General features: G+C 44.7%; 1 protein-coding gene across 4 annotated transcripts in view; it reads right to left on the bottom strand.

Moving 5' to 3' along the window:
• Positions 1-26,260, bottom strand: part of WDFY3 (WD repeat and FYVE domain containing 3) — a 2,050,643-nt gene that overhangs the window by 415,337 nt on the left and 1,609,046 nt on the right. For all 4 annotated transcript variants that reach the window (XM_086961876.1, XM_086961875.1, XM_086961873.1 and 1 more), the window contains one exon: positions 15,721-15,840. In XM_086961876.1, the coding sequence (XP_086818002.1) occupies positions 15,721-15,840 (120 nt within the window). The remainder of the gene's footprint in view (positions 1-15,720; positions 15,841-26,260) is intronic.

Below are 26,260 nucleotides of genomic sequence, written 5' to 3' on the forward strand. Positions count from 1 at the left end.
ACCTTCCTCTTCTGTGCTCAGGGTTAGGCCTACTTGGGGGTCTGGATTGGGTTCTTCCTCCTCCAGTCCTAAATAGTCCTAGGTTAACCTGGTTCAGTTCCCTGACTTCTACCTGGTTAGCATCCACATCATCATCAGACTCCCCTTGGTTCTCACCAGTGGGATCTTCTGTTGAGGGATGCCCCCCCTCTGTACTACCTGTTTGATCTGGGGTAGATGCCTTTTCTACATCATACTCCATTAAAATATCTACCAGGTGGTTAAAGGTTGGACTCTATCCTTGTCTCAGCCTTTTGGCTGTACACAGACTTCTCAGCTCATGAAAAGTGAATGTGTCATATTTAGAAGGGATCCTGGGAGGGTCCAGTTCTTGCAGAGGCACACTAGACCCTGCTTCCAAGGACATTTTCTAGTGAGGTGTGGTGTGTGCACCTACCTACACTAAATGTTTCTATTAGAGCCTCTCTAGGAGCAGTAGTCAGGGTATGCTAAGCCCTTATCAGCGACAACTGCTGAATTCAGTAGCACTTAAAGTATTATAAGAACTTGATTTATATGTACCTACAGGTACCTTAATGTGATCTTTCAAATGATATCTTAAGATTACATGGTAAAACAACAGCAAGCTCTTATCCCATCCGCTGCACACCAATGTGAGAAGTTAGCCTGGCATATGATGTCCGCTATTCTAGTGGGCACCTTGCACCAGTCTAAACGACCCATATTGATGGTGGTTGTAAAGTCAACCTAATAGACAAGCTATCCTAGTGGTTGCATGGACCAGCAGTCATAGGCTAAGACTTCATAGAGCATGTAAAGCAAGCTGTTTTACCAAATATAATGCCTTGAATACCAAATGAAAGGACATCACACAAGGTATATATCAAATATATATGTATTTATTTCTAACACAACCCCTCTGCACTCTTTATGAGGTCAGAGGTAAAAGTACATCACAAGTTACTCGATTAGCATACGATAAGTTGCACAAATACAGTTATGCCCTAGGGGCCTCACAAACAATATACTATAGAAGTGGTATAAGAACCACAAAAGAAAAAGTGAGTAGGCCGAGGGCCTAGGGAATTGCTGGGGCTACACTAAACAACCAAAGGTTAGGGAGTAGGAGGCTCACGGGAGACGCGTGCAGTGTCTAAACACAGTTGCGAGTTACTATTGACTTATAATGGAGAACGTAAGAGTTGCAAAGTTATTGTTTAAGGGCACTTCCGGATGGACTACGACAAAACCCCTTTAGACTAAGACACTTCGAGAGTCAAGACCCACCGGAGTACTCGTGTTACCTCACCCAGGGAAGCCGGGTGCATAGGTCTCTTTTGGTGTCGGATTTCGTCAATGCTTTCAATGGAGATCTGCAATGAAGTGCTGCAGGCGACCAGAGGAAGAGTGTTCGGGTGGATCCAAGGGTGGATCGAAGATGTGAAGAACCTGAAAGCAGAGGGGACAGAGTCTGGGTCACTAGCCAGTGACCAGGAAGGAACCAGGCGATGTTGCGATGATCTCAGGTGAAGAGGTGAAGCTCGTCTCTGCAGCCACGAGGACCAGGAGGTGTTGACGATGACCAGGAGCTGGATTCGAGCTGTCCCACAAAGGATCTAGTTGAATGCGGTGTCGGTATCCGGATTGGACCCAACAAGCCTTGGCAAACGCAATCCACGCAGGAAGTGAAGATGGGCTTCGGGTCAGACCAGCAAGGTCTGAGGAGCTTCTCCTTTGCAGGGAAGCTGGAGCAAGCCTGGAGCAACCACAAAAGCAGTTTGGTTTCAAAGGATTGTCTTCAGGGGGCTCACAAACCAACGGGCTAGCAATCGGGAAGACGCATCGAGCTGAAATGCAGGAGTGGGGTGTGGAGGGCTGAGCTTCGGTGCAAATGGTGCTCAGGTCTGGGGCTTCTCGTACCCCAATGCACAACTTCGAATTTCTTCAGGAGTCAATGCAGTTAGCAAAATGCAGGATGTCCAGGGTATCCGGTCCCACGTCTCTCGTGTCCGCCACAGGTCTCAGCTTTGCTGTGGATGTGGGTCGGAGAAGTCTGGAAGTCCAGTTCCTGTGTCGCTGAGTCTTCGGGTTCCGGCGGGAGCGTAGACAAAGCAGACCGGCAAGTTACTGATGGTGCCTGTTTGCACAGGGTGGTCACTCCTTGACTACAAGGGAGATGTCTTCAGTCTTCTAGTCGAAATAGAACGTTGAAGGTCTAAGAGTTCTGTATCAAAGTTTCTTTCCAGGATAATCTAAAGTCCTGGGGACACAGCTCCAATACTTATACTAAGCTAAGGGGCTGGATTACCTGCCTAGGTCCCTCCTATGGGTGGACCTGGGAAGGGGGTGGTTACACCCCTTTTCCTTTGTCCAGTTTTGCTCCAGAGCGGGGATGGAGTGCCCCAGCAACTGGTTTGAACCGGGCTATGCATGGAGCTACCTGTCCCAATACACATCTGCCTGTCTGGGGAGGTGCTGGCACCTCTCGACACAAATCCTATTGTTCAAGCCTCCTCTGCCAGAGTTTCGTCTAGCAGCAGGAGGTCAGACTTGTGTATGAGGCAGTAGCATCCATTTAATGATGCTGGGGCTCTTTTTAACTTTAACCGGATTAAGCAGTAACATACATGTCTTTTCCGTCTAGAAGGGTGGAATGCTACCCCCGCCGTCAGAATTTGGGGAGGGGGGGTAGTATTACAAAGTGTTTGACACCTTACACAACATGTTTTGATAAAGCCAAACCAAAGTTAGCATTAACCGCGAGGATTATAATGCACTTAAGAGTATATGGTGTGGCTATATCATAGAACAGCTATAAGGAGATGGTTCCGAAAGCTGCAGAGGGCTCAGCTCATGCTAGGGCACCCTCCCACATAAAACCATACACTCTGGCTCCAGGATTGTCGAGGCCTACCATAGGACTGACTTATAGGTGCATGTGTGTCTATATATATGGGTAGATATAGGTATACTATATCTAAGTAAGGGGTGATTACACCAACTTACCCAAGCTGAGTGATCAGCCTGTGGTGTCAGTTTTGATGGCCAGCCAGGGGTGGCATAATACATGCTGCAGCCCCTGGTAGGCCTTGGATGCACCTATACCCTGGGTACCAATGGTACACTTATACAGGGGCTCACAAAGGTGACCCAATACCCAATCAGGTATGTACCTAAAGTACATGGTATCAATTTAGAGAGAGAACAGCTGGGCTGTGGTTCTGATTAGCAGGCCCACAGCCACACTAAAGTCGAAAAACCAGAAAATCACAGCAAAAAGTGGGGGTGAACCATAGGAAGCAGACCCTACTCTCCTACACTACACAAAGCACGAAATAAGAAATATTTGTGTTTTAGTTCCCGCGCATAACAAAAGAGTGCACCAGAATGGACTAAAAAGTTTATAGAATTCTTCAATAAATCTTCCAACTGCTCTCACTTGGAAGATTTTTCGTCCCATGCACAGAGATTTTGTCAGGAAATGAAAGAAAGAGGGTATCCGAAGAAACTACTGAAGCACTCTCTTAAAAGAGCGCGCTTCATCCCCCGAGAAACCCTCTTACAAGTACGACCTAAACCTGTACTTGAAAGACTAGTCTGCGTTACCACTTTTGGACCGGACACTCATAAATTGAGGAAAGCTGTGTTGAGTAATTGGCATTTGCTAGAAAACCTTGAATGCTCATTCCCACGTCCGTTGTTCGCATACAAGAAAAATCAAAATTTAGGGCAACAAATCATGAGGGCAGATGTATCCTTACCTAAAAAGAAAAAAACAACTTATTGACTCAATGGAATCTTAAACCAATCACAGGGCACCACAAATGCGGCACCTGCGTCGTGTGTCCTAATACTATCGAAGGAGATGAGTTCCAACATGGGGGGACCAGATGGAAACACACTGAATTTTCCAACTGTAAAACCAAGAATGTGGTCTATCTGGTCCAATGTCCCTGCGATAAAATCTATATTGGTAAAACAAGACAACAAGTCAATACCCGCATTTGCTAGCATAGGTCACGGATAAAAAATAAAATCCTGAATAACCCTATGGTTGAACATTTCTTGACGGCCAAACATGATAAAAATGATCTGAAGTGGACGGTGCTACATACACTTCGATCTTTACATCGCAACGCAGATGTGGACAGAATGCTTCTTAAAAAGGAAGCATATCTTATCCTTAAGTTCAATAGTGTGCAGAAAGGTCTCAATAGCTTATCTGAGATTGCAAGATTATAATGCTATAGTGCTTGGCACCATGTAATGGCCTTGGCTGCTCTGCCTGTCTCATTCCTCCTTTTGATTTTTCATTAATCTATTCCTCCAAAACCAAAATTCACGGGGCGCCACTCACATCACCTTCAAGTAAATTGTTCCTACAATTGTTGCGATTCATTTCGCTTCCATTGTATTCGAACTTGTGCTTTTGGGCATAGAACTACGTTTCCCACAAAGCATAGCTCTATACCTGAGGGCTATAACCAGGTAAACACACCTAGCGTCCATCTTGGAATTATTGCAGAACGCCGTAGACAAGGACAAGGGTGGACACAGGTACGCCACACTTGTGCGCTCTTCACTTTGTTAAACTATATTCTCGGCATCCAGAATACTGTAATTAATTCATTCCGCTATTCCCACAGCAGATGCCTCCACAACCCCGGAGTCACAAGGCGAATAAAAAAAGAAAACACAAAGCTACAAAGCACAGTAGTCGCCAATTAAAGGTATGTTTCCATTCCATACCTGCCGATAATGGACTGGTTTCATCCAAGACCATTATACTTATTTGTCCCCCTTGCCTCCTTAGCGCGAACGCCCAATTGCTCAATTGATACCCGTTAGGGAACACAACGCCAATACAGTGGCAGCAGTCAGCTCCCTTTAATGCACCAGCTGACGGTATGTCGTTTTTCTTTACATTCATTTTGACTATGTATAGATAAATGGTGGCAGTTTCACAACAGTCGATTCATTTTTAGGTGGCTCCCCGCCCTTACCTTGATTACACAACGAGAAGTTCAACTCTGCACAGTTAGACGCTGCGTGCTCTTTCCCATGAATTCGCATCTTCCTTAAACTGGTAGGCTCATTCCATTTTCTGAGTGCCACACAATAGGGAATCGAGTCTATAGTTGTTAAGACTTAAATTCGCTACCCTTTCCTTCTCCCAACAGACAGATTCATTGCGCCCTGATGAGATTCCAGGAAATTACTACCTGGATTCGAAACGCGTCGGCCAGTTAGACAGGATTAATTGCGATCCATTCCTCTATACCAGCAATTGCTGGTCGCAAAAAGATTTACAAATTGATTTTGTTCCTTTTCTTCCTTTCCTTTCCTTTTTTCAAACTTCTTTGCGCTTTATTCATTCTTCACATTTGTAGAAAATTTATTGTCCTGTGTTGCACATGTATAAATTGTTCTGTTTGTTTCAGATTTACTCCCTTATTTGTTTTTGATTGTTTTTGTGCTCAGTTCGGAATACATTTGTATAGAGAAAAGTATGACAATTATGGTGTAAATATGTAATGTAGAGAAGTGTTTTTGTGTGTTCTTTATTCACTGTTTTTGACAAACTGATTAATTAAGAATTTTTTTTTGGTATCAATAAAAATACCTTGTTGATTACGACAGCTAGCGTGTTCAACTTTCCTCAAGTGCGGATATAAATGTAGGTGGCGAGGCAATTTTTTGGTATGTTTGTACAATTCTGGTAGAGCAGAGAAACAGACATGTTGGGGAGTGTCTATATCAAGAAATACCTGAGAGATGAACCCTAACTAAAGAATATACCAGTGCTGATTTTGCTAAGGACAGAAGCGTCATACGCATCTGATGATTATTCAGTCCACCATACCTAAATGAATGCAAAGCACTGCTCCTTGGTGATCAAAGGGCTCCAGCCAGCCCAGAATGCTGCAGCCCCACTTCTTTTCGCCCTTCCAAAGCACTGTTCAATCTCTGGTTTTATCCGCCGACTGCACTGGCTCCCAGTGGAGCGGAGAATTCGCTTTACGGCCCTATGTATCTCTCACAAAATCCTCATGGTCTATGGCCCTTCCATCTTGGCTAATTTGTTCAGCCTCTATGTCCCCTCTCAGGCTTTGCACTCCGCGGAGCTCCATTTAGCCTGGGTGCCTTGGGTGAGAAGTGCTGGAGGGCGCTCTTTCTATGTGAAAGCTCTCACCCTTTTGAATACTCTGCCTCTATCTATCAGATGCATCCAGGACCACTCGGACTTCAGAAGGTCTGTGAAGACCTGATTATTCTTGGTCTAATCTAGCTCTCCCCTGCTGACCTAATTTTTTCTGAATCTAGAGCTCGGACGTCCGGTTGCTGAGGCAGCCATGCGCTTTACAAATACTCTAACATAATATAACATAACACGATACAGTAGGATTTGTTCTGGAGCAGAGAGAAATGGATGCACTTAGTTTTGACAGCACCAGAGGCAGAATGGCTTCCATTTCAGTCTGTACAACTTGTTGGTGCCATCCGCACAAGACCGGACGATAATGTCTTTACACTCTTGTGTAATAGTCAAATCCTACAATTCAAAGATTTTAGGAGCCATGCATGCAATCGGAGGGATGCTGGCTCCGGATGACACATCTGAACTTGGTTCCTGGTTAATATGATTGGTGTCCATAGAAGACGAATGGACTGGGCTTCCGAGAGGAAGAGAAGCTCTGTGAACCAGTGCTGTCTGGGCCATCAGTAGATGGCGGCAGCGTTCTGTTTTCAGCTTTGTAAGGACTTTGGGGGTCAGTAGAATGGTCAGAAAAGTATAAGCATATATTCCGGAAAGAGCATTCTCCCAAGAGTTTGGGAGAGGTAATATGCTTGCGGAGAATCGGCATTTGGAATTGGTGTGGGTCGCAAACATGTCTAGCGTTGGTTTCCCTCACAGAGAAGAAATCCTGTCCAGTTGGTCTTCCCCTCGCTCCCACTCGTGGCAGTTGTCTACTGTCCTGTTGATGGCATCCACCAGAGTATTCCGAAGCCCTGGAATATGCTCCGCTTTTAAGGATACTCTGTGAACAGTCAGCCAACTCCACAGCTCTTGGGCGTCTTGAGAAAGAGTAAGAGACTTGGTTCCTCCCTGTTTGTTGATATAAAACAAGCTTGTGGTGTTGTCTGTATGGACCAAAACCGATGAGCCTTTTATCTGAGAGAGGAAAGTCTGATGGTAGAGAACAATGCCTTTTAACTGTAGCCTGTTGATAAGGCACCCGTCGTTGGGACGAGGACCCTTCTCCCTGAATTTGAAGGTCTTGGAGATGGATTCCACAACCCTCCATGGATGCATCGGTGGTGACGATAAATTCCAGAAGCAGAAAAGAGAGGCCCTCAGAGAGGAGCGACTTTAGAGTCCACTATCTGAACGCCTCTCTCATGCATGGATTGATGGTTATCATGTCGTCAAAGGATCCCATTGTTTGAATCTATTGACAATGTAGTTGCTCTTGCAATGGCCTCATGTGAAGACAAGCTGGAGGCACTAGGTCAACTGTTGAAGACAGCAAGCCCAGAAGAGACTTGTATGTCCTCACTGAAGTGCACCGTCTTTTTGATAGTTTGAAAGCCAAGGTTTGCAATCACACCTGACTTTCCCATGAGAGGAAAGCCTTGTTGTGAGTGGTGTCTAGGTCGGCCCCTAGGGTAGTCGTTGTTTGACTTGGAAAAACTGATGACTTCATAAGTTTATGGGAAGGCCCAGTCTGTGGAACAAATTTATGCAGTCTTTTGTAGCTGCAGCAGCTAGACGAGCTAAAGGAGCTTTCAGGAGCCAATTATCCAGATATGGGAATACTTGGTGACCCTGCTTCCGTAAGGCGGCAACCACTGGTGCCAGGAACTTGCTGAAGATCCGTGGGGCAGATTTGTGGCCGAAGGTTAGGATTCTGAACTGATAATGGGTACCAGCCACTGTGAATTGGAGGAACTTTCTGTGTTTGGGGTATATAGGAACATAAAAATAAGCATCCTCTAAATCCAGCAATGTCTTGTAGTCTCTACTGTTGAGGCGCTGAAGGATCTTTGATTGAGTAATCATTCTGAAGGTTTGCCTTTTGAGGAATTTGTTTAGCCGTCTGAGGCCTAAAATAGGTCTCCACTCCCCTGATTTCTTGAGTATCGGGAAAAAACAAATGTAAAAGCCTTTTTCTCTCTGCGCTATTGGAACTCTCTCTATTGCCCCTTTCAGTAGTATAATATTCGCTTCCTGTTTTAGAAAGTGAAGACTAGGGTGGTGCGATCCCCTGGGTGGAATATTTGGAGGGCACTTGATAAATTCTAGTGTGACCATGAGATGTCAAGTCCAGGACCCATATGTCCGTTGTAATGTCACACCATTGACGGATATGACTAGAAAGGTTTGCACCGGCTGGGCGGGTTGGGGGGAGAGTAGTAGCTGGTACTCTGATGTTGTCACTGCTTGCGACCAAGGTGGCTTGCTTGTGATGGCGGCTTTCAAAGTGAGCCTTCCCTGGAGAAACCAGCTTTTGCTGCCTGCCGATAGGTTTGCTGTTGGAAGCCCTGACAATATTATGGTTGATAGGACTGCTAACGTTGGGTGCGCTCGAAAGCCCCTATAACTGGAGATTCTGTGTGCTCCCCTAAGGGCACTTTACGATACTGCAGGGTCCCTAATGCTTTGGCTGTGTCTGTCTTGATGGCTAGTAGAATTTTGTCTATATGTTTTCCAAATAAACTGTCACAATTGTACGCCATGTCCAGTATCTTTGATTGTACTTCTGGATGAAATGATGTTGCTCTGAGCCATCCCTGGCGGCTTAAAACAGCAGCTACTTGTCATTAAGCCAGTCACGGCTATGTCCATGGCACAGTCTATTATTTCAGCCACTGTGCGTTCCACCCCCAGCTAGGACTTTTCAAAATCAGGTAGGAGCTCCAACATGGCCCTGATGTCGGACCACATCTGCCAATCATAGCGGCCAGTGCATTAGCAGCTCTCACAGTAATTGTGGATATGGACGAGAACCTCTTCCCAATAGTGTCCAAGCAGCCTCCTTCCTTGCCCTGTGGGGATGTGATGGGAATTGAAGGATTCTTTGATCTCCTCTGTGCCGCTTGGGAAACCCCAAATATGGTTTGGGATGACCCGCAAGGCATGTGGGGGAATCCTCATGCACCCTGTATTTTTTTTCTTCTATTCTTGGCAATACAGGCACCATAGTGGTGGCGCAGCTGCTAATTGCGAATTTGCACGGGTAGGAGCTGTGTGTTTAATGCTCAGGGGGTTTGCTAAGTTTTATGTGGTTTAATAGTGTGAATTTAATAACTGGATTACCGTAATTTTAAACGCAATTTTGCACTTTGTACTGAAGGAGCTGTGTTTAATGCTCCGGGGGGCTTTGAATAGCTAACGGCGAAAGACTAGGTCAGCGTACTAGTCTTCAAACGCTAGCACGCTCGCTCGGTCTCAAAAGGGGCAGATAACACAATCGCGCAGCGGATGCGCCAAAGGTGCACCTAAGGCAATCCCGTCTGCGCCCGACTGGGCCCAGGGGCCAGAACCCCTGCCGGTTGTCGGGGGAAAAGCACGTTTACACCGCGGAGCAGCTTAACTTTTACAGAGGAGAGCTAAGAAGTAAGTGTACACACTGAATGCTACCTGATAGATCTATTTAGCATTGTCGTACCTGTCGCTTCAAATTTTGCCCCGTGCTTGAACCCCCCCTAGACCAGCTACCAAGGAAGCTATTAAAATGTTTTTACTGAACTGCTGTTCAATGTCTAAACACTCATTGGAAATCTACCTCTTACTAGAAGAAGAGAGCCCCGATGTCCTCTTTCTAACAGAGACCTGGTTGAAAAAAGATGCTGACCCTGTCACTGTCCTAGCCCTGCCCCGCATTATGCAATACAGGGGCTGGACCGTGTTACAGGCAGTGGAGGTGGACTAGCCTTTATTTATAAGAACAAATTTAATTGCCGCACCTCTACAAATCCTCTACCAGACTGCGAAAGCATCTATTTCACCTTAGGCATCTCCAATGTTAGGACTTTCTCAGGGATTTTGGTATATCGTTCTCCAGGCCCTTTAGGTACATTTTGTAAGGATCTTCCCGATATTGTAGTCAATGTAGCTAGCGCTCTCCCCAAATTTACCTTATATGGGGATTTTAATCTTCATTTTGATCATTCCTTCCTCACTCCCATATTGGAATTATTAGAGAGGTAGGAGATGCTTCAATTTATTCAGTCAGTTAGCAGGCACACCCATTGTGAAGGCGATCTACTCGACCCCATTTTCTCAAATATCTCACATTTTTTGGTCAAGGACCCTACTCCGGTGCCTTGTTCAGACCATTATCTAATTCCATTTTTATGGATAATACAGGAGGCTATTACTCCAGCTGCGAGAACTAGCAAACAAGTACGGGTTTGGTCGAAACTGCCTTCAAAATCCTGGGTGACTATCCTGGAAGATACTTTTCCCATTCTCGAAACTAACCCGGTCCCTGCGAATGATGATCTCAATAGTTGGTTAGCATTGTCACTTGATACTATTCTTCCAAAGAAATGGATTCACAATAAAGTAGGAACCAATCTAAATGCCTGGTACACGCCTAAACTTCAGGAGCTCAGACAGTCCAGCAAAAAGCAGGAAAAAAACTGGAAAAAGTACCCCTCAGTAATTAATAAAATCAAACAGAGAGACTATAAAGATTTACAAATCTGAAATAAAAGCTGCCAAAGCTCTCTATTATGAAGAGAGAATCAATTTGGCAGCAAATTGTCCACGTGAAATCTTTCGGATTGCAAAATCACTTTTGACTCTGCCTGCGCCCATTACTTTGGTTGACATCCCTCTATGCTGCAATCAAATTGCAGAATTCTTCTTTGATAAAATACAAAGTATTTATAAGTATTTTCTTCTGGCGACAGTCCCACAAACTTTATCTCCACCCGATGGGACAGCCCTCGATGGAGATTGCCGCGGGAGGTTATCCCCCCCTCACCCCCCACCCCCATACCCCGAGCCAGACCTCCATACAAGGGCTTCTTAATCAACTTAAATCTGGAGCGCCATCAGACGTTGCCCCCACTAACATTTTAAACTTAGCTTCTGAGACTGTATCCCCAGTAATCCTAAATGTGATAAATGCTTTGTTAGTAACGGGATTAGTACCCTCCCGATGGTAACAGTCAATGGGTAGAGCACTCTTAAAAACACTTAACCTAGATCCTGGCGTGTTGGCAAACTACCACCCTATCTCACTATTACTAGGAATTGGTAAATTAGCTGAGAAGCACGTAAACCATACTCTCTCATACTTTCCGGAAATTAATAATCGTCTTCATCCCTCACAGACGGGGTTTAGACCACAGCAAGGCACAGAAACTGCACTCTTGACAGTGGTGGAAGAATTAAGAAAAATGCTGGATGGGGGGGCTGCACTGCTCTTATTTTGTTAGATCTCAGCGCAGCCTTTGATACGGTGAACCATCATTTGCTAATCCAAAGACTTAGGAAGGCAGGAGTGCAGGAACAGCATTAAAATGGCTACAGTCCTTTTTAGAGGACAGATCTTTTGTAGTCTTTGAAGAGGAAATCACCTCAAAGAGAATGCCCCTCAGATGTGGGGTGCCCCAGGGATCTTTCTCGAGCCCCACTCTATTTAATGTCTATATGAGTTCCCTGGCAGAAGTAGTAACACCTTTTGGCATTCAGATCATCACCTACGCTGATGATACCCAGTTGGTGGTTTTGCTTAATCAACTGGATGATTCAGGCTCCAGGCTAGCTATATGCCTTGAAAAGGTGTCGAGTTGGATGGCCAGCTCTTGCCCAAAACGTAATGGAGCTAAGACTGAGCTGATGCTCTTGGGTAACTCCAGTACACTGAGCATAGGCTCATTCTGGCCTAGCTGTCTGGGGATACCACCTGTCCCAAAAGAACAAATTAAAAGTCTGGGTGTATGACTGGACCACAATCTTGATTTTAAAGAGCAAGCATGTAAGGTTGCAGGCTTCTGTTTTGGGATTTTAAGAATGCTAAGAAAGATCCTTCCCTTGCTATCCTTCGCTAGAAGACTGCTGGTCCAATCATTGATTTTGTCACACCTTGACTATGCTAGGGTTTATATCTGGGACCCCCAATAACCACCACCAGAAAATTGCAGATAGTGCAAAACTGTGCAGCACGTTTGCTTATGAATACTTCCAAGCGCCTTTCAGCTAAGCCTGCACTTGCATCGCTTCATTGGCTGCCCATTCAAGAGAGAATCCAGTTCAAGGCTTTGTGTATTACACAGAAAGCTCTTTCCGGTAAAGGCCCGCCCATCATCAGCTCCATTATTCAACCTGATCGCTCTAATAGGTCTTTAAGGTCAGATAATAAACAATTGGCGGTATTTCCAAAAATAAGAAAACCATGAAGCGGAGGGCATCGCTTCTCGTACAATGCCGCTTAATTGTGGAATCTTTTGCCTCTTGGTATTCGCCTCGAGCCAAATTACCTGACCTTTCGAAAGCAGCTAAAAGCGTATCTGTTCCCCAAATACTGCCGTGGTTGAAGCTGCACTGCTAATAGCGCTGGCATGTCTCCGGGTAGCTAAGCGCTCTAGAAATGCCTCTTCATTCATTCACAGTGACTGGTAATTTCATGACTTTTGGGCCCTCCTGCCAGATATGATAGATAATGGGTATAGACTGTACTGGTTTTCTTGATTGCTTTTTAAAGTCATAAAGGAAGCAATCTGATTGCTTGACCATTGTTGGCAGATGAAATCTGGATGTAGCCCTGTCCATCAAATTATTAAACCCTCCAATGTCTTCTGGAGGAGTGTCAGAAAGACAATAAGGCGGAGGGGATGGTTTGGGTACGATGTAAATATCCCATTCATCAGTGGGCGGTGGAGGATCGTGAATTTCTCCATCTTCAGCCTCGTCTTCAGAAGAGGAAGGATCAACTCTAGGAGGAACAGGGATGATGGGTAGTTGCATCATCCTGGGAGTAGAAGGAGGAGGCAGTATTGGTTTAAGCGGCACCATCGGTGATGGTGGTGCAGGTGGCGGCACATTAGTCTTTTCCTCTTGGGGTGGGAACCTTTTCCTGTAGTCTGTGAGCATGGCCTGCAGATCTTGGATTAACGAAGGTGGTATCTGAGCAGGTTTTTGTCTTAGGGATAAACATAAGATCTGAAATGTTGGTATTGTTTAAGAGGAACCAGATAGTAGTGTTGGTAGTACTATTCCATCGTCATAATAGTCCTCATCCTCCTCCTGACACTTGACATTGAGTTCAGAAGGACTATGAGCAGTCCCAAACAGACCATCGTCATTCGTTTCTTCTGTATCCAGCAGGTCGCTTGGGGGTAAAGGTAAAATCTTGCCTGGGGATTGAAAATCAGGCCTCAGGGAAGTCATGGACACTCTGGATATCTGCTGTGGAGGTTTTGACAGTATTGTCTGCGATTACATCATCGTTGACCTCATCGACAGGAGTGGTGGTGATAGATCGGTCGTCGACCATCGGCGATGATGATTTGCTTATCGACGGTAAAACCATTGTCAACGTCAATAAGGATGCTGTCAAAGGTACAGACTTCGTCGTCATTGCAGACATCGAGTGTGGCACTACCGTCACTGAGGTCTTCGTCGATGGTAATGAAAGCGTTAACGTTATCAGACGTTGATGGCAGCCATCAATGAATTGTTGATGCTGATACTGACGCTGAGAGGGATCTGGGACTGGATTTATGCCTGGAAGGCCTTGAAGAGGTGGCTGACTCCAGTTTAGTGTTAGAAGTTCCAGAATTAGATGGCAGGACTAGCTCTGAGGAGATTTTGAAAGCTCTCCTTTTTATGAGTTTCCTTGGTTTGATGAGAGGTTTTAGGGTGTTTGTTGACCACCTCAGACTTACCCTTAGGCGACCTGGGCTTCTTATGGGATTTAGAGGAAGTGTTGCTTTCCTCACGCCAAGATTTTCTCTGTAGCTTCTTCAGTCACAACAAAAGTCTGCCTTCTCTAGCTCTTAAAGTTTTGGATGAGAAAGTGCAGCAGATTTTGCACTATTTTGCCTCATGATGAGGATAGAGGCAATAGTTGCAATCCTTGAGGGGATTATCAATGTGAACCCTCTTCTTCCCACAGGACTTACAAGGGCGAAATAGTCCTTTCCTGTCTGACATTATACGTTCCAGAAGGAAATAAAACTTATCTGTGAGAAATTTGGAAGAAAAGAGCTCAGTGAGACTCCCTTCATACACAACGTGTGGTGAAAATCTGAGAGATTCTGCCTCTCTTGGGAAGGTCCTTGAGGGTGCTGGTTACTGATTGATTATACCTAAAGTTTGGTCCTTTTTCAGAAAAGGAGGTATAAAGGCTGTTAAATGCATGGTTGTCACCATGATAGCCTATGGAAGATTTTACTACTGCTTTATTTATATTACTGTGGGACTCCCACTTCGAAGACAGGGAATGATTCAAGCATGTGAATCTATGAAAGATACCCCAATACTGGATAATGTTATGGTTAAAGGCCAGGGATACTGTTAGAGTGAGTGTTAATTAGGCTAAGGGTTTGATTTAGACTAGGTTTAGGGTGTGATAGGATTTAGCAGATGGAGAGTGAAAATTTTAATTGTACAGGAATTTGATGTAGCAGTTTCATTTTAGGAATCCTTAGCAAGCAAATCAAATGTGTTGTACTTACACTGTAGTGGATTTTCTATGAAGGCTGTATCCTGCTACGATACTGATAAAGAAATGCACCACTGATGGGGAAGTTTTGTGCATTAGAGCTCTATCAGCTCCCAGTAGGAATAGAAATGTTTCTTCTTGCAGGTTACAGAAAGAAAAGCTGCAGTGATGCTCATACTAACCAGTATACGTCTCCTTTCCAAAAGGAGAGGACTAGTTTCAGAAACTATATGCGTTAGCATGTCTGCTACATGTGTTTGGGTAAACAAGACATTGCTTCTAGGAGAGGAAGAAACTCTACTGTTATTAAAAACAGGGCACCACTCTGCTCTATAAGACAGGAATGTAGATTAGAGTGTTTACTCATATGAAGTACAGTGCAAGATGCATCCACCCCAAAAAAAGTATTGCTCCATATAGATAATTTATTCCAATGAGCAGATGGGGCCTGGATTGCAGTCTTCAGCAGCATGCAAGAAATTGGCTGTTTGATGCCTGTACTTTGTTGTGAGGGGTATATTAACTCTTTCGGTCTTCTAATGAGCAGAGAACATTTGAAAAGAGCAGATGAGTAAAATAAATCTTAATGCATGGGCACTCACAAGCTTTATAGTAAACATAAAGAGAAAGATTTTTCTTGGACAGTTTTATTTCAGTTATCGAGGAATATTCTGTTCAGTAAGCAATATTTGACCACTGGACAGCAAAGCACGGAATCATTTTTAGCACTGAAGAGAAAGTACAAAGCAACAGTTTGGAAATAAATAAATCACTGAGATGATGTAAGAGCATCTACATTTTTCACTAATTGTAGAATTCTTTTAAGTTGTTGAAACGCTACTAATGCCGCCATAAAATCTTTATGAAGACATCTTATTTAGATCACTAAAACAGTGTTAGACTCAGTATTCCACCGCTAGTATTTGTCCTTTTTGTTTGCACTTTTGTGCCATAGTTGTGTGACTGTTAAAAATAGAAATCAAATTCACTCCTAAGTTAACTTAACATTATGTTTTTATTTATGACCTTCAGCATTTACCTCTGAATCGTAGTCTTCAAGGATCCACGGGAAGACTGGGTACTGCATGAGATCATTGTATGATCTCCCAGCTAGGGTGTTAAGGTGCATCAAATACTGAAAATTACTGATTTCTCCCCTCTGTGAGGTAAGCAAAGTGAAAAGAAAAAATTATTATTTCCTTTAATGCCTTTTTAATAACATTATTTACATTTTCACAGAGACCGTAAGTACAGGGTTTACATAAATATGTGCATGTACAGTATACACAAACCTAAGCAATACAAATTCTGCATTCGAAGGAATATATAGTACTTCAAAAACCAATAGTTTCATTTCAATAGTACCATGTCATGCTTTCTCATGAATATCTGAGGCCGACGATGATATCTCACCCAATCCTGACCACTGAAGTATGACAGCAATACTCGGTTCTCCTCTATTTCGCCTCTTGCGTTTAATATCCATTTTAAATGGCAACCAGACTTTTTCAAAATCATGCATTTTATCCTGTGCTGTAGCTCTAAGCTTTTCCAAAAGCATAGATGTTACAGATTTCAACCATCAGATGTGTGGGAATGGAGTACGGTTTTTTCCAAAACCAGTGAAAATCTAGCAGCCAACAGTAAGACAGAGGATAGTTTTCCAAAAGGTGCTGTGAGGGGGTAATAGTGTATTTTCTTGGAACTCCTAGTAATAATATTGTGGGTTCTAGGGGCTGATGCACCCCAGTAACGTCTTGTATGTTTGTCAGTTTTTCTCTCAGAATCTCAGTATGAAAAAGCAACTCCACCATATATGAATAATATCATCCTGTTCTGCGTAGCTTTCCCAACACAGATCAAAGCAACAATAGATGGCTATCAGTTGCACCGGGGTAAAGTATCATCTTGTTAAAAATGTATATGCATTCTCTTTGTACTAGATACTTTTAGAGGACTTATACACAACCACCCGGATCCTTGTCCAAGTCTCGTCAGGTTTAGCGGCTCCCAAATCCAATTAGTCACATACATATGTGCTTTTTCAGTCTGGAGGTTATTTATACAGGTGTATACCAGCCAGGTCCCCTTCTTAGGCACTGTGTCATAAAACTAACTCCAAGGATGTGCTTTCTCTGTTTGCTTTATGTTAGACCAGTCTGTCCTCTCCCCCAGTGTACTAATTGAGTTAGCATATAAATACAATTCAGCACAAGACAGGAATTGCTATATGCATGGTTCCTCATCTAAAAGCTCCACATCTGCATACAGGTTCCCTAATTTTGAAGGGGCCTTTTTCTCATCTCTGAAATTCGGCGCTTGAAAGCCCAGGAGGAAAGCTAGGATAATGTGTGGCTGATGTCATGGGAGAAAGGTAAGATGTGGTGTTTAATTTGTTGTAAGGATGTTCCAGTAATCGAGGAATACTGTAATTGAGGTGAGAGTGTCCATTTCACAAGTCTTATGTCCATAACCATAGCACGTAAACGAACGGAACAGCGGAGTAAGTTTGCTCCACTGTCACCCATGGCACTGCAGTACGATCAATGCCAGGAAAGTGCAGGTTGCAGCTGGGCTGCATATATACAGCTTTCCACAGGACGGAGTGTTATCCCTTCCTCCGATGCAGTCTTATATAATGTTGACCATGGTGTCCTAGAAGCTTTATTTTTCCAGATAAACAACAGCAATCTATTCTAAATCTGAACGCTCATCATTCTGGAGAGTTTAAATGGTAATCTTTGGAGTACGTAATGGAATTGGGGATTAAAGTAATTTAAATGCTAACCACTCCACCTAACACAATCTTCAACTTCCTCCCATCTATACCACCCCTTGTGAAGGGTCTCTAGCAGTGGTGGTAGATTACATTGATAGGTGTCTTATGATGTTCTTGTCAAGTAGATAAACAAGTACTGTATGGATATCTTATTCCATTTAACACCCACTGCTTTTATTGCATATTTGCTACCTTCGCCCAGATATGCAATTTCCATTGTGGATTATTTAGAGTAGTTAACTTAAATTCCCGAAACCCCTGTGAATTTATCTTATTTTAGCAAAAGAGCTGGAATCAGCATTTCAGGCTGCGTAAGGGAGCATAAGACATCCACCAAAAAAGTGCAGTTTTATATTCTCTCTGAACAAGTGTGATTCCTTGAATGTCTGGATTATTCTTAATATTTTGGACTAGGGGTTCTACTAACAGAGATTGGAAACTTTTTATCTCATAGCTCTAGTTAGTATTACCTTCAGAGAATATTCACCACTGATCTTGAGGTGAGCGGATAGATTCTTGAAGCTGCCCATTAGGTATTTGGTCAAGTTTGAGGCTCTTCTAGTTTTGGCAAGAACCTCTGTACTAACATCCTATCTCTAATATCAAAGGTCTTTTCCCCATCAAGCGAGTGAAGGACCATTCACAACCATGCTACAAGAACTACTATAAAGATGATTTTTACTTCGAAGTATAGGAAGGGTATGAGTATATGCTCCAAAGGTAGTTGGGTTCTTTTTTTTGTGTCCCTTTCTGCTAACAGAAATTTGTTATACACTGTAGACAAAGGATGAGCTAGCAGGTCTATGCAGGCCTACCAAAAAAATACAGGAGTATTATTGTTTTTTGGATTCTTTATTGCTATTTTAGCTTCTTTAGTATCTGTGGGGCCATCTAGGGAGGCAAAATCTATATCACCTCCATGTGAAAGTAGAAGATTCTTCAATTAGTGATATTGCAGCTCTTCAAGCGCCTAAATCCCTTGGGTAGTAGTGCGCTATATAAATAGATAAATAAATAAAAATAAAATTCATCAAGCTGTTGCAAACTATAAAGTGTGGAGAAATAGGAATACAAGGTGCCTATGATTGCAACTCTGTCATTCTGGAGTATCTCGCTTTAGTTTCTTGAATTGTTTTTCCTCAGTTTATAAGCTAGTAATCTTTCGGCTTTATTTCCACTTTCAAAATATTTCTGATTTGTGTATACATTTTCTTGGCCACCTCTTTCTTTTTTTTTCATTTTTTTTCTTCATTTTAATGTAATTTCCTCTGCCAATTATAGAGAGGTGACGATTATTAACTCTAAGTAATTCTTTTTTAATTTTTTTAATGAGTGGGTCATAGATTTCACTAATTTTTGGCGAAATATTCACCCCCAGATATTTTGCATTATTGACTCCATATTGGCTGACAAAAGGCATGTTCTCAGTACAGATGACCATCGTTTTATCCCTATTCAGGGAGTATCCTGAATATAAACCAAAGGATCGTGCGATTTCGTCAATTGCCTCTGTGGGATTTGATGTTACTACCGCCACGTCATCAGCGTAGGCGAGTACTTTAGTGCTATGTATGCCTACTTTAATTGGTTCAATTATGGATGACGTTATGAGTTTAAGGATTAATGGGTTGATATATAGGGCAAAGAGTAATGGGGAGCAAGGGCATCCTTGCCGCTTGCCTCTCTGAATGTTAATATACTCAGACTCGCACCCGCCTACCATGACCTTTGCCTTGGGGTCAACATAAAGGGCCTTAATAGATTTTATAAAGACCGGGCCAATATTGTTTGCAGCTAATATCTCCCAGAGGAACTGCCATGAGACCCGGTCAAAGGCCTTCTCTGCATCTAATAGGATCATCGACATCCGGCCTCCCTCTACTCCCATGATGTCAAAAAGGGAGATGACTCTACGAGTATGGTCTGTCGTACTTTTGCCAGGTATAAAGCCGTGCTGCCAGGGGGAGACCAGATGTTCGATGATCCGATTTAGGCGATTGGCAAAAATCTTGGCATAAGTCTTTGAATCCGAGTTAATGAGTGATATTGGTCGGTATGAAGTTGTTTGTTCCGGTGGTTTGTCTTTTTTTGGGAAAATGGCTATGTTGGTTTGTTTCCATGATTCGGGGGGTTTACCATGCAATTGTATCCCGAGAAAAAGATCGTGAAGAAATGGAATGATTAAGTTACCGAGTATTTTATAGAGATCTAATGGAATTTTATATGGCCCTGCTGCTTTTCCTGTAGCTAGTTCTGATAAAGCTAGTTCTACCTCCGTTCAAGATATTTATTTTTCGAGATCTTCTCTTGTAGCTTCATCTATGGTTTTACCCAGACTTGTCTCTATAAGCCAGTTATTCAAAAACTCTTTAGTATCAGATGTTGACTGTCTATCTTCATTTTGGTATAATTTCTGATAATAGTCTTGAAATGATGCTGCTATACCGTCCAGGGTAGTATGTTTCTGTCCCCCATACTCAATAATTTGGATGGAATTACGCGATTGCGTCTGGCGAGTTCTGAGAGCCAGATATTTCCCTACATTTTCTCCAGTTTCGTATGTTTTATTTCGATTTACTTGGAGAATTTCCGCCGCTTTTTGTGTAAGGTCACTATTAATCTCGGCTTTTAGAACTAAGATCTTACGGAGGGTGTCTTCCGCATGACTCCCATGATGTATCTGATTGGCATGTAGATGTTCTAAATTTGTTAATTCATTTGCTAATTGTGCAGCTAGCCTGTCACACTCTTTTTTACGAGTCGCTACAAAAGTAACAGTTTCCCCCCTTAGAGATGCTTTGTAGCTATCCCATACAGTCAACCTAGATGCACTATATTGAGTAAAATCAAAAAAATCTTTAGTCCATTGCCTTATGTGCGTTATATATTCCTGATTGGCAAGAAGTTTACGATCGAATGACCACTGGGAATAAACTTTCTTATACCTGGCAACTTCAAATGTTAAAGAAAGTGCGTTGTGGTCTGATATCGTCTTGGGGGCTTTAGATATGATGGCGTTTAGGGCAATATCAGTAGTCGATAATATATAGTCTATACGTACGTATTTGTTATGAGGATATGAAAAGTACGTATATCCAGGGTCACCTTTGTTATTCAGAGTCCAGATGTCTCTTAAATTGTGACTAGCAATCAACTGCTGTATTGCCCTAAATACTTTGGGTTTGCGCCCTGTGTACGCATACTGGGATTGTCTATTCTGAGTATGGCCCATCGTTATGTTGAGGTCCCCACATATTATTAGCGTGCCTGCCCATGATGCCAACTCTAGTTCTAACTCAATAAACAGAGTGGGATCATCAAGGTTTGGCCCATAGATCGAGCAGATGGTGATACCTATATCGAGTTGAATGATAGTCCACCTGCCGTGAGGGTCTGCCTTTTTGCGCGTTGGTCTACCCAGCTTCGCCCTTGCTAGGATGGTAACTCCCCTGATCTTAGAAGTCTGTGTAGTTGAAACCAGAATGTTAAACCCAGGGATTTTTAGTTGGTCTATTTCGCCTATTGGAATGTGGGTTTCCTGTAGACATATGATGTCCCATGAGCTTTGATATATTATTTGATACAGTTGAGCCCTCTTCCCCCTGTCATTAAGCCATGCTACATTCCAACATCCTAGATTTAGCTTCCCCATAGTATTCTTCCAGAGATTAGACAATATGTAGTATTATTTGAATTCATGCGTTGAACCACAATAGTTGTGCTATTTACCAAACTGATAGTATCCTTTAGCATGCTCATTTTACAATGCATTTTTCCCCCGCGCCCCCACACCCCCGCCCAACACCCCCAGCAAACCCCTCCCCCCTTACAACCCCCAAAAAGGCAGCTAGACTCCATAAGAGTCTATAGTGATGGATTAGCACTGCCTGACCAATACCAGAAAAACATGCATCATTAAGAAATAAGAAAGAAATAGAATGAAGGGAGAAAACAAAAAATAGGTGAATATTGTGAGAAAGAAAAAGAAGAAAGAAGGAGAGAGGAAGAGAAGTATAAAATGTTATTGATGTTAACTTATATCTAATCTAGTGCATTCAGTATAGGACTATTCGATCCTGTAATTAGGGTATCTTCAAAACTCCTCTATCCATGTGGTGCTACAAACATTATCTTACTGGTTTATACAGAGTCCCGGAAGAGTCTAAAGTCTAAAAGACTGCAATTATATTTATTTTATACTCTCAAGGTACTCTTTTGCTTTGATCTCCGATGTAAAGTATTTTGTTTGTCCACCATACATAACTTTCAGTTTGGCTGGATTGTTCAAATATACCACCGCTCTTTTCTCTTGAAAAGGCTTGATTAGCTGTCTGAGTCGCCACCTCCTTTCTACTGTGAAGTGGCAAAAATCCGGGCGTACAAAGTACGAGATAGAATCTTTACTACGGTGCTTGTCTGGTGTAACTTTATCCGAGATGGCCTGTCGGAGCGTAAGGTTCCCGAAATAGACTAAGACCGCTCGTGTTGCTGTGGTTTTTAAAGTAAGTGGTACCCTGTGAGCCCGCTGTATCTCGTAGTTCCAGTCCCAGCTAGCGAGTTTAGGAAGGGTATCGCGCAGCAGCTGTATAATAAATGATCGACAGTCCTCGCCTTCAGATTTTTTGGGTATGCCAAGAACGCGTAGGTTATTTCTACGCAGCCTATTTTCATAATCCTCTAGTTTCCATCTTATGTCCTGGAGTTCAGCTTCATGAGCTTCTACTCGCTCGTTAGTCGTAGCTGCCTCTGTCTCATTCAGTACTATTCGATCTTCCATATCATTTATTCGTTCAGTGAAGGCACCTACAGTTTTAGAAAGCTTGCGTACAACACCTTGGACTTTTTGTAATGCAGCCCGTGCCTTTCGACCATCCTTAGAAGTTTCTTCGCGGTGAGATGCAATGGCTTGTAGTACTGTGTCCATGACTTGTGTTAGCGTAGCCCCTGAGGGGTCTTGTTGGTCTGATGTTGACGCCTGAGTTAGAAGTGGCGGTTGGGGCGTTACAAGAGTAGGACTTTGGTTCGAGCCCAGGTTTGTTGGGGTATAGTCCCATACCAAGTCGTTTGCCCCGTGGTGCCCTCCTTTTTTCTTTTTTTAGTATAGTCCTCCTTCTGTCGCGCATCCCCTTTGGGGGATTTGAGTCAGACTCTGAGCTTATTTTTGATTCGGGATCTTCTTCTGCTTGGTCGTTCTCTTCCTCTGTATCCTCCGACCAGCTGATGTCCTCCGAAAATGAGTAAAAGGCTGTGGGGTCTGTAAGATCTTTATCTGTTTCTGTTGCCTCAGCCTGATCGATCGCGATAGTTTCTGTCACGTTATCAGATGCACTAGCCCTTTCATTTACTCCTACATCTACCTTCAGTTCGGTGGTTGCTTGTTTGGGTTTAGTGCCTTGTTGTTCAGATGTATTTCGAGCAGTACCATGCCCCCTAGTGGTGTTTTGTGATAGTAGGGGGGAAATGGGTGTAGTTATGGGTACTTCCATACTCTGTTGAGCATTGCTATCGTTAACCTCACCAGTAGGAGCAACAATAGTTAGGGGGGTCTGTTTTACAAGCATTTCTGACGTATCTGTTATCACCGCTGCGGCACCCGCTGCTACGACAGAAGCTATGTTAGATACTGCGCTGCCATCACCCCCTAGGGACATACCTTTCATAGCTTGTGGGTTCAGAAGGTTCGTTGGAGTTGCTACAGGGTTCAAGGTCCCGGGAGTCTCGGGAGCGGCCATCGCAGAAACCCCTTGCCTCTCCGTTTGTTCCACAGGGGCCGAGCCTCAAGGTACCCCCATACACTCTGCCATAGATACAGACTCTAGCCGGTCATCAGGTATCCCAGTTGGTGAGTGATCTTCCACCAGAGTAGGAATTTCGGCAGCAGGGACTGTTTTCAAAGATTCTGAGGGCATAATTATTGGATCCTGCTGTACATGTTTGTTCGTGGCTTTGTGGCTTGCTGCTCGCGGCATCAGTGATATCACAGTCGGGGCAGGAGACGGTGCAGTAGTGGATTTTGACGTAACTTTCCGAGCCGGTGTTCTTTCCACTAATCCTCTTTTGCACGGCTGCCATCCGTATCGCAGCGAGCTCCGCGTCTAACCAAAGCTTCCTGATCGCGGAGAGCTTGTTTAGCCGCTCTGGTTTTTGCTGCTGCAGCCGCAGCAGAGTTCTTCGAAGCCGTGCTAGCGGTAAAAGTGGCGTCTTCCGTGTTTCTTGCTTGCTGTTGCCACTGCTGGGAAAGCTGGACACCTGGAGAGGGGCGGTTACCGTTCAGTAGCAGTATCACTGTGAAGCCGATCAGGGAGGCTAACAGTGAAAGTTGCGCTCTCAGTATCGAGGTTTTGGGAAAGGAAGGTGAGTCTACTGATTCAGCGCTCTGTCCACTCTGCACCACGGACATACTTTCAACCTGATTTCGCTTTGAACATTCTTGCTGATTCTTGTTGATACAGGGACAACGTGAGGTTATTTCAGCATATTGTTTACGTTTCCAGCCGGTAGTTAATTTGAGGCTTTTTCATCCGGTTTTTTCTCCCAATATCGGCCTGTTCATCTGGAGCTGGTCAGGAGCTGCTAACGGCGTTCTAGCCAGATGCCGCCATCTGGCCACCTCTTTCAACAGGAGTTGTTCTAGCTTGCCCCAAGCATTTCTAAGATCCAGATAAACTCTTAATGACTCTGCTTGTTTATGTTTAGCTTCATTTTTTTTTTTTTTTTTTTTTTTTTTTTTTTGAAGACGTTTATTATTGTGAGAAAAAAAAAAGGTGCAGTACATATAGCTGAGCCTACAACCCTGCGGGCCGGCTGCAAGAAATCTGTGTATGGTAGGGACACAGTGTTACAGGGGAGGGCATTATGCATCTTCTCGCTCGTGGTCCGGCGTGCCTCTTCACTGGTGGAATATGTATACTCTTCACATTACGCACACAGTCAGTTCTAAAATTGACGTCTCATTTTTACATTTTTCTATAATTCAACCAGTAACTTTTTCAACATAAAACAGGGATGACCATATCAGTATTTCCCAGCGTGTCTGTGATGCCAGTGCCGCGCCACGTACCATCGGTGCGCACGGCACCAACGTCCCATCGACGTGTTAGGTATGCGCCGGTGGCGCATCAATGAAATGCGGGGTCAGTGGCTCGCTTATGTATGTAGCTGCAGAGCTGGTGCAGAACGGGTTCGGTGAGCGGTGGTGACCCCCCATCTGTCAAGTCAGTGTGCGGCGCGTGTGGCAGACGTGTGCGTCGCCCCTGTTGTACCGTCGGTGGGTGTCACCCGCTCCCGTGTTCCCTGCCGAGTGTCCAGGCAGTGGTACTTGACCGCCGCTGTGTGGAGGTGGGTATTCACGCGGCTGGCATGGACAGGAGAGTGAAACTCTTAACTTGGGGTTGCGTGGGGGGGGTCGGACATGGGGGGGGAAGGGGGGGAAAGTGTACTCTAGGGGACTGGGTCAAGGCAGAGTTGCTAAGAGCAGTGTTCGATCTATTATGTGGTGGAGGGCCCTCGTGTGCGCGGCCGGTTGTTGGTCGTGGCATGTGTGTTGGGGGGGGTCAGTGCCGCGCACTCAGTTGGGGTGGCGGGGGTCATCGCGGCGTGTAGCCCCGTCTATGGTGTCGCCGCTCGCGGGGCTCCTGCCCTTCCCAGCTGTCTCTGCGTGAGTCCTCTGGCCTCGCCCTCCCCCCGCAGGGACCCCAGGATATCATCCCAGACGTGTGCGATCGGGAATTGCCTCAACCCCGCAATCTCCTCACCTCGCAGTGCCGTGCCCTCTGCTCTGGCCCAGTTGAGAAAGGATGTGTACCAGTGTGCGGGAGTCGGTGGATCTCTGCTTTTCCAGTGCCTGGTGAGTAGGCGCTTGGCCGTGATGAGGCCTAGGTCCCAGAACCGAGCCAGTGTTCTATTTTGTTTAGTCCTCTTGTATAGCCCAAGAACGCATGCCTCCCACGTGTTAGGTAGCCCCGGGCCTGTGCTGTGCGTCAGGAGCGATGTCACCTCCCCCCAGTATGTGGACAGAGTCGGGCAGCTCCAAAGCATATGCAGTACGTCGGCGTCTAGCAGGTCGCACCTGGGGCAGGCCGCTGTGTCTGTCGTGAAGTACTTATTTATTCTGTCTGGCGACAGGTATGCCTGATGCAGTATATACAGTTGTATAGTGCGGAATCGGGAGTTACGTGGGATGTTCACAGGGCTGGCTAGGACTAGCTTCCATTCTTTGTCTGTCCAATCCCTCCCCCGGTGGGCCGCCCACTTGTCTCTAATTGGTTGTGTGGACCGCTGAGTGTGTATGAGGAGCGCCTGCGCCAGCCAGTGTGTAATGTGTGATCCTCTGCCCATAACGTGTAGGTACTGGATCAAGTGATGGAGCGGTGGCTCCTCCTGGATGTCCCCCCAGGACTCCGTGTAGGCCCTCACCACTGACGCGTGGAGCAGGAATTGGCCTGGCGGCAGGCCAGTGCCCTCCGATAGTTCCGTAAAAGGAAGTAGGCCCCCATCCGTGTAGAGGTCTCCCATAGTCTCCACTCCGGCTGCGACCCAGGTTTCCATGCTGCGTGGCGACACCATCCCATTCCTCCGGGGGGTGCCCAGCAGGGGGAGGGCTGGAGCATACGGTTTGACGTTCCTTGTCAGCTTTAGGCAGCGAAGGAAACATTTGCGGGCTACGGCCATGTGCAGGGGCAGGGGTCGGGGACCTTTGGTCAGTGGGTGAAACAGGGCACACACCTGCGGGTGTGTCCATTGGTAGTCTGCGTTGGCGGTGTCGTCGAGGTGGGAGTCGCTAAGCCAGTATGTGACCCAT

The sequence above is a fragment of the Lissotriton vulgaris genome, chromosome 3_1 (assembly GCF_964263255.1).
Source record: "Lissotriton vulgaris chromosome 3_1, aLisVul1.2, whole genome shotgun sequence".
Taxonomy (NCBI): Eukaryota; Metazoa; Chordata; class Amphibia; order Caudata; family Salamandridae; genus Lissotriton; species Lissotriton vulgaris.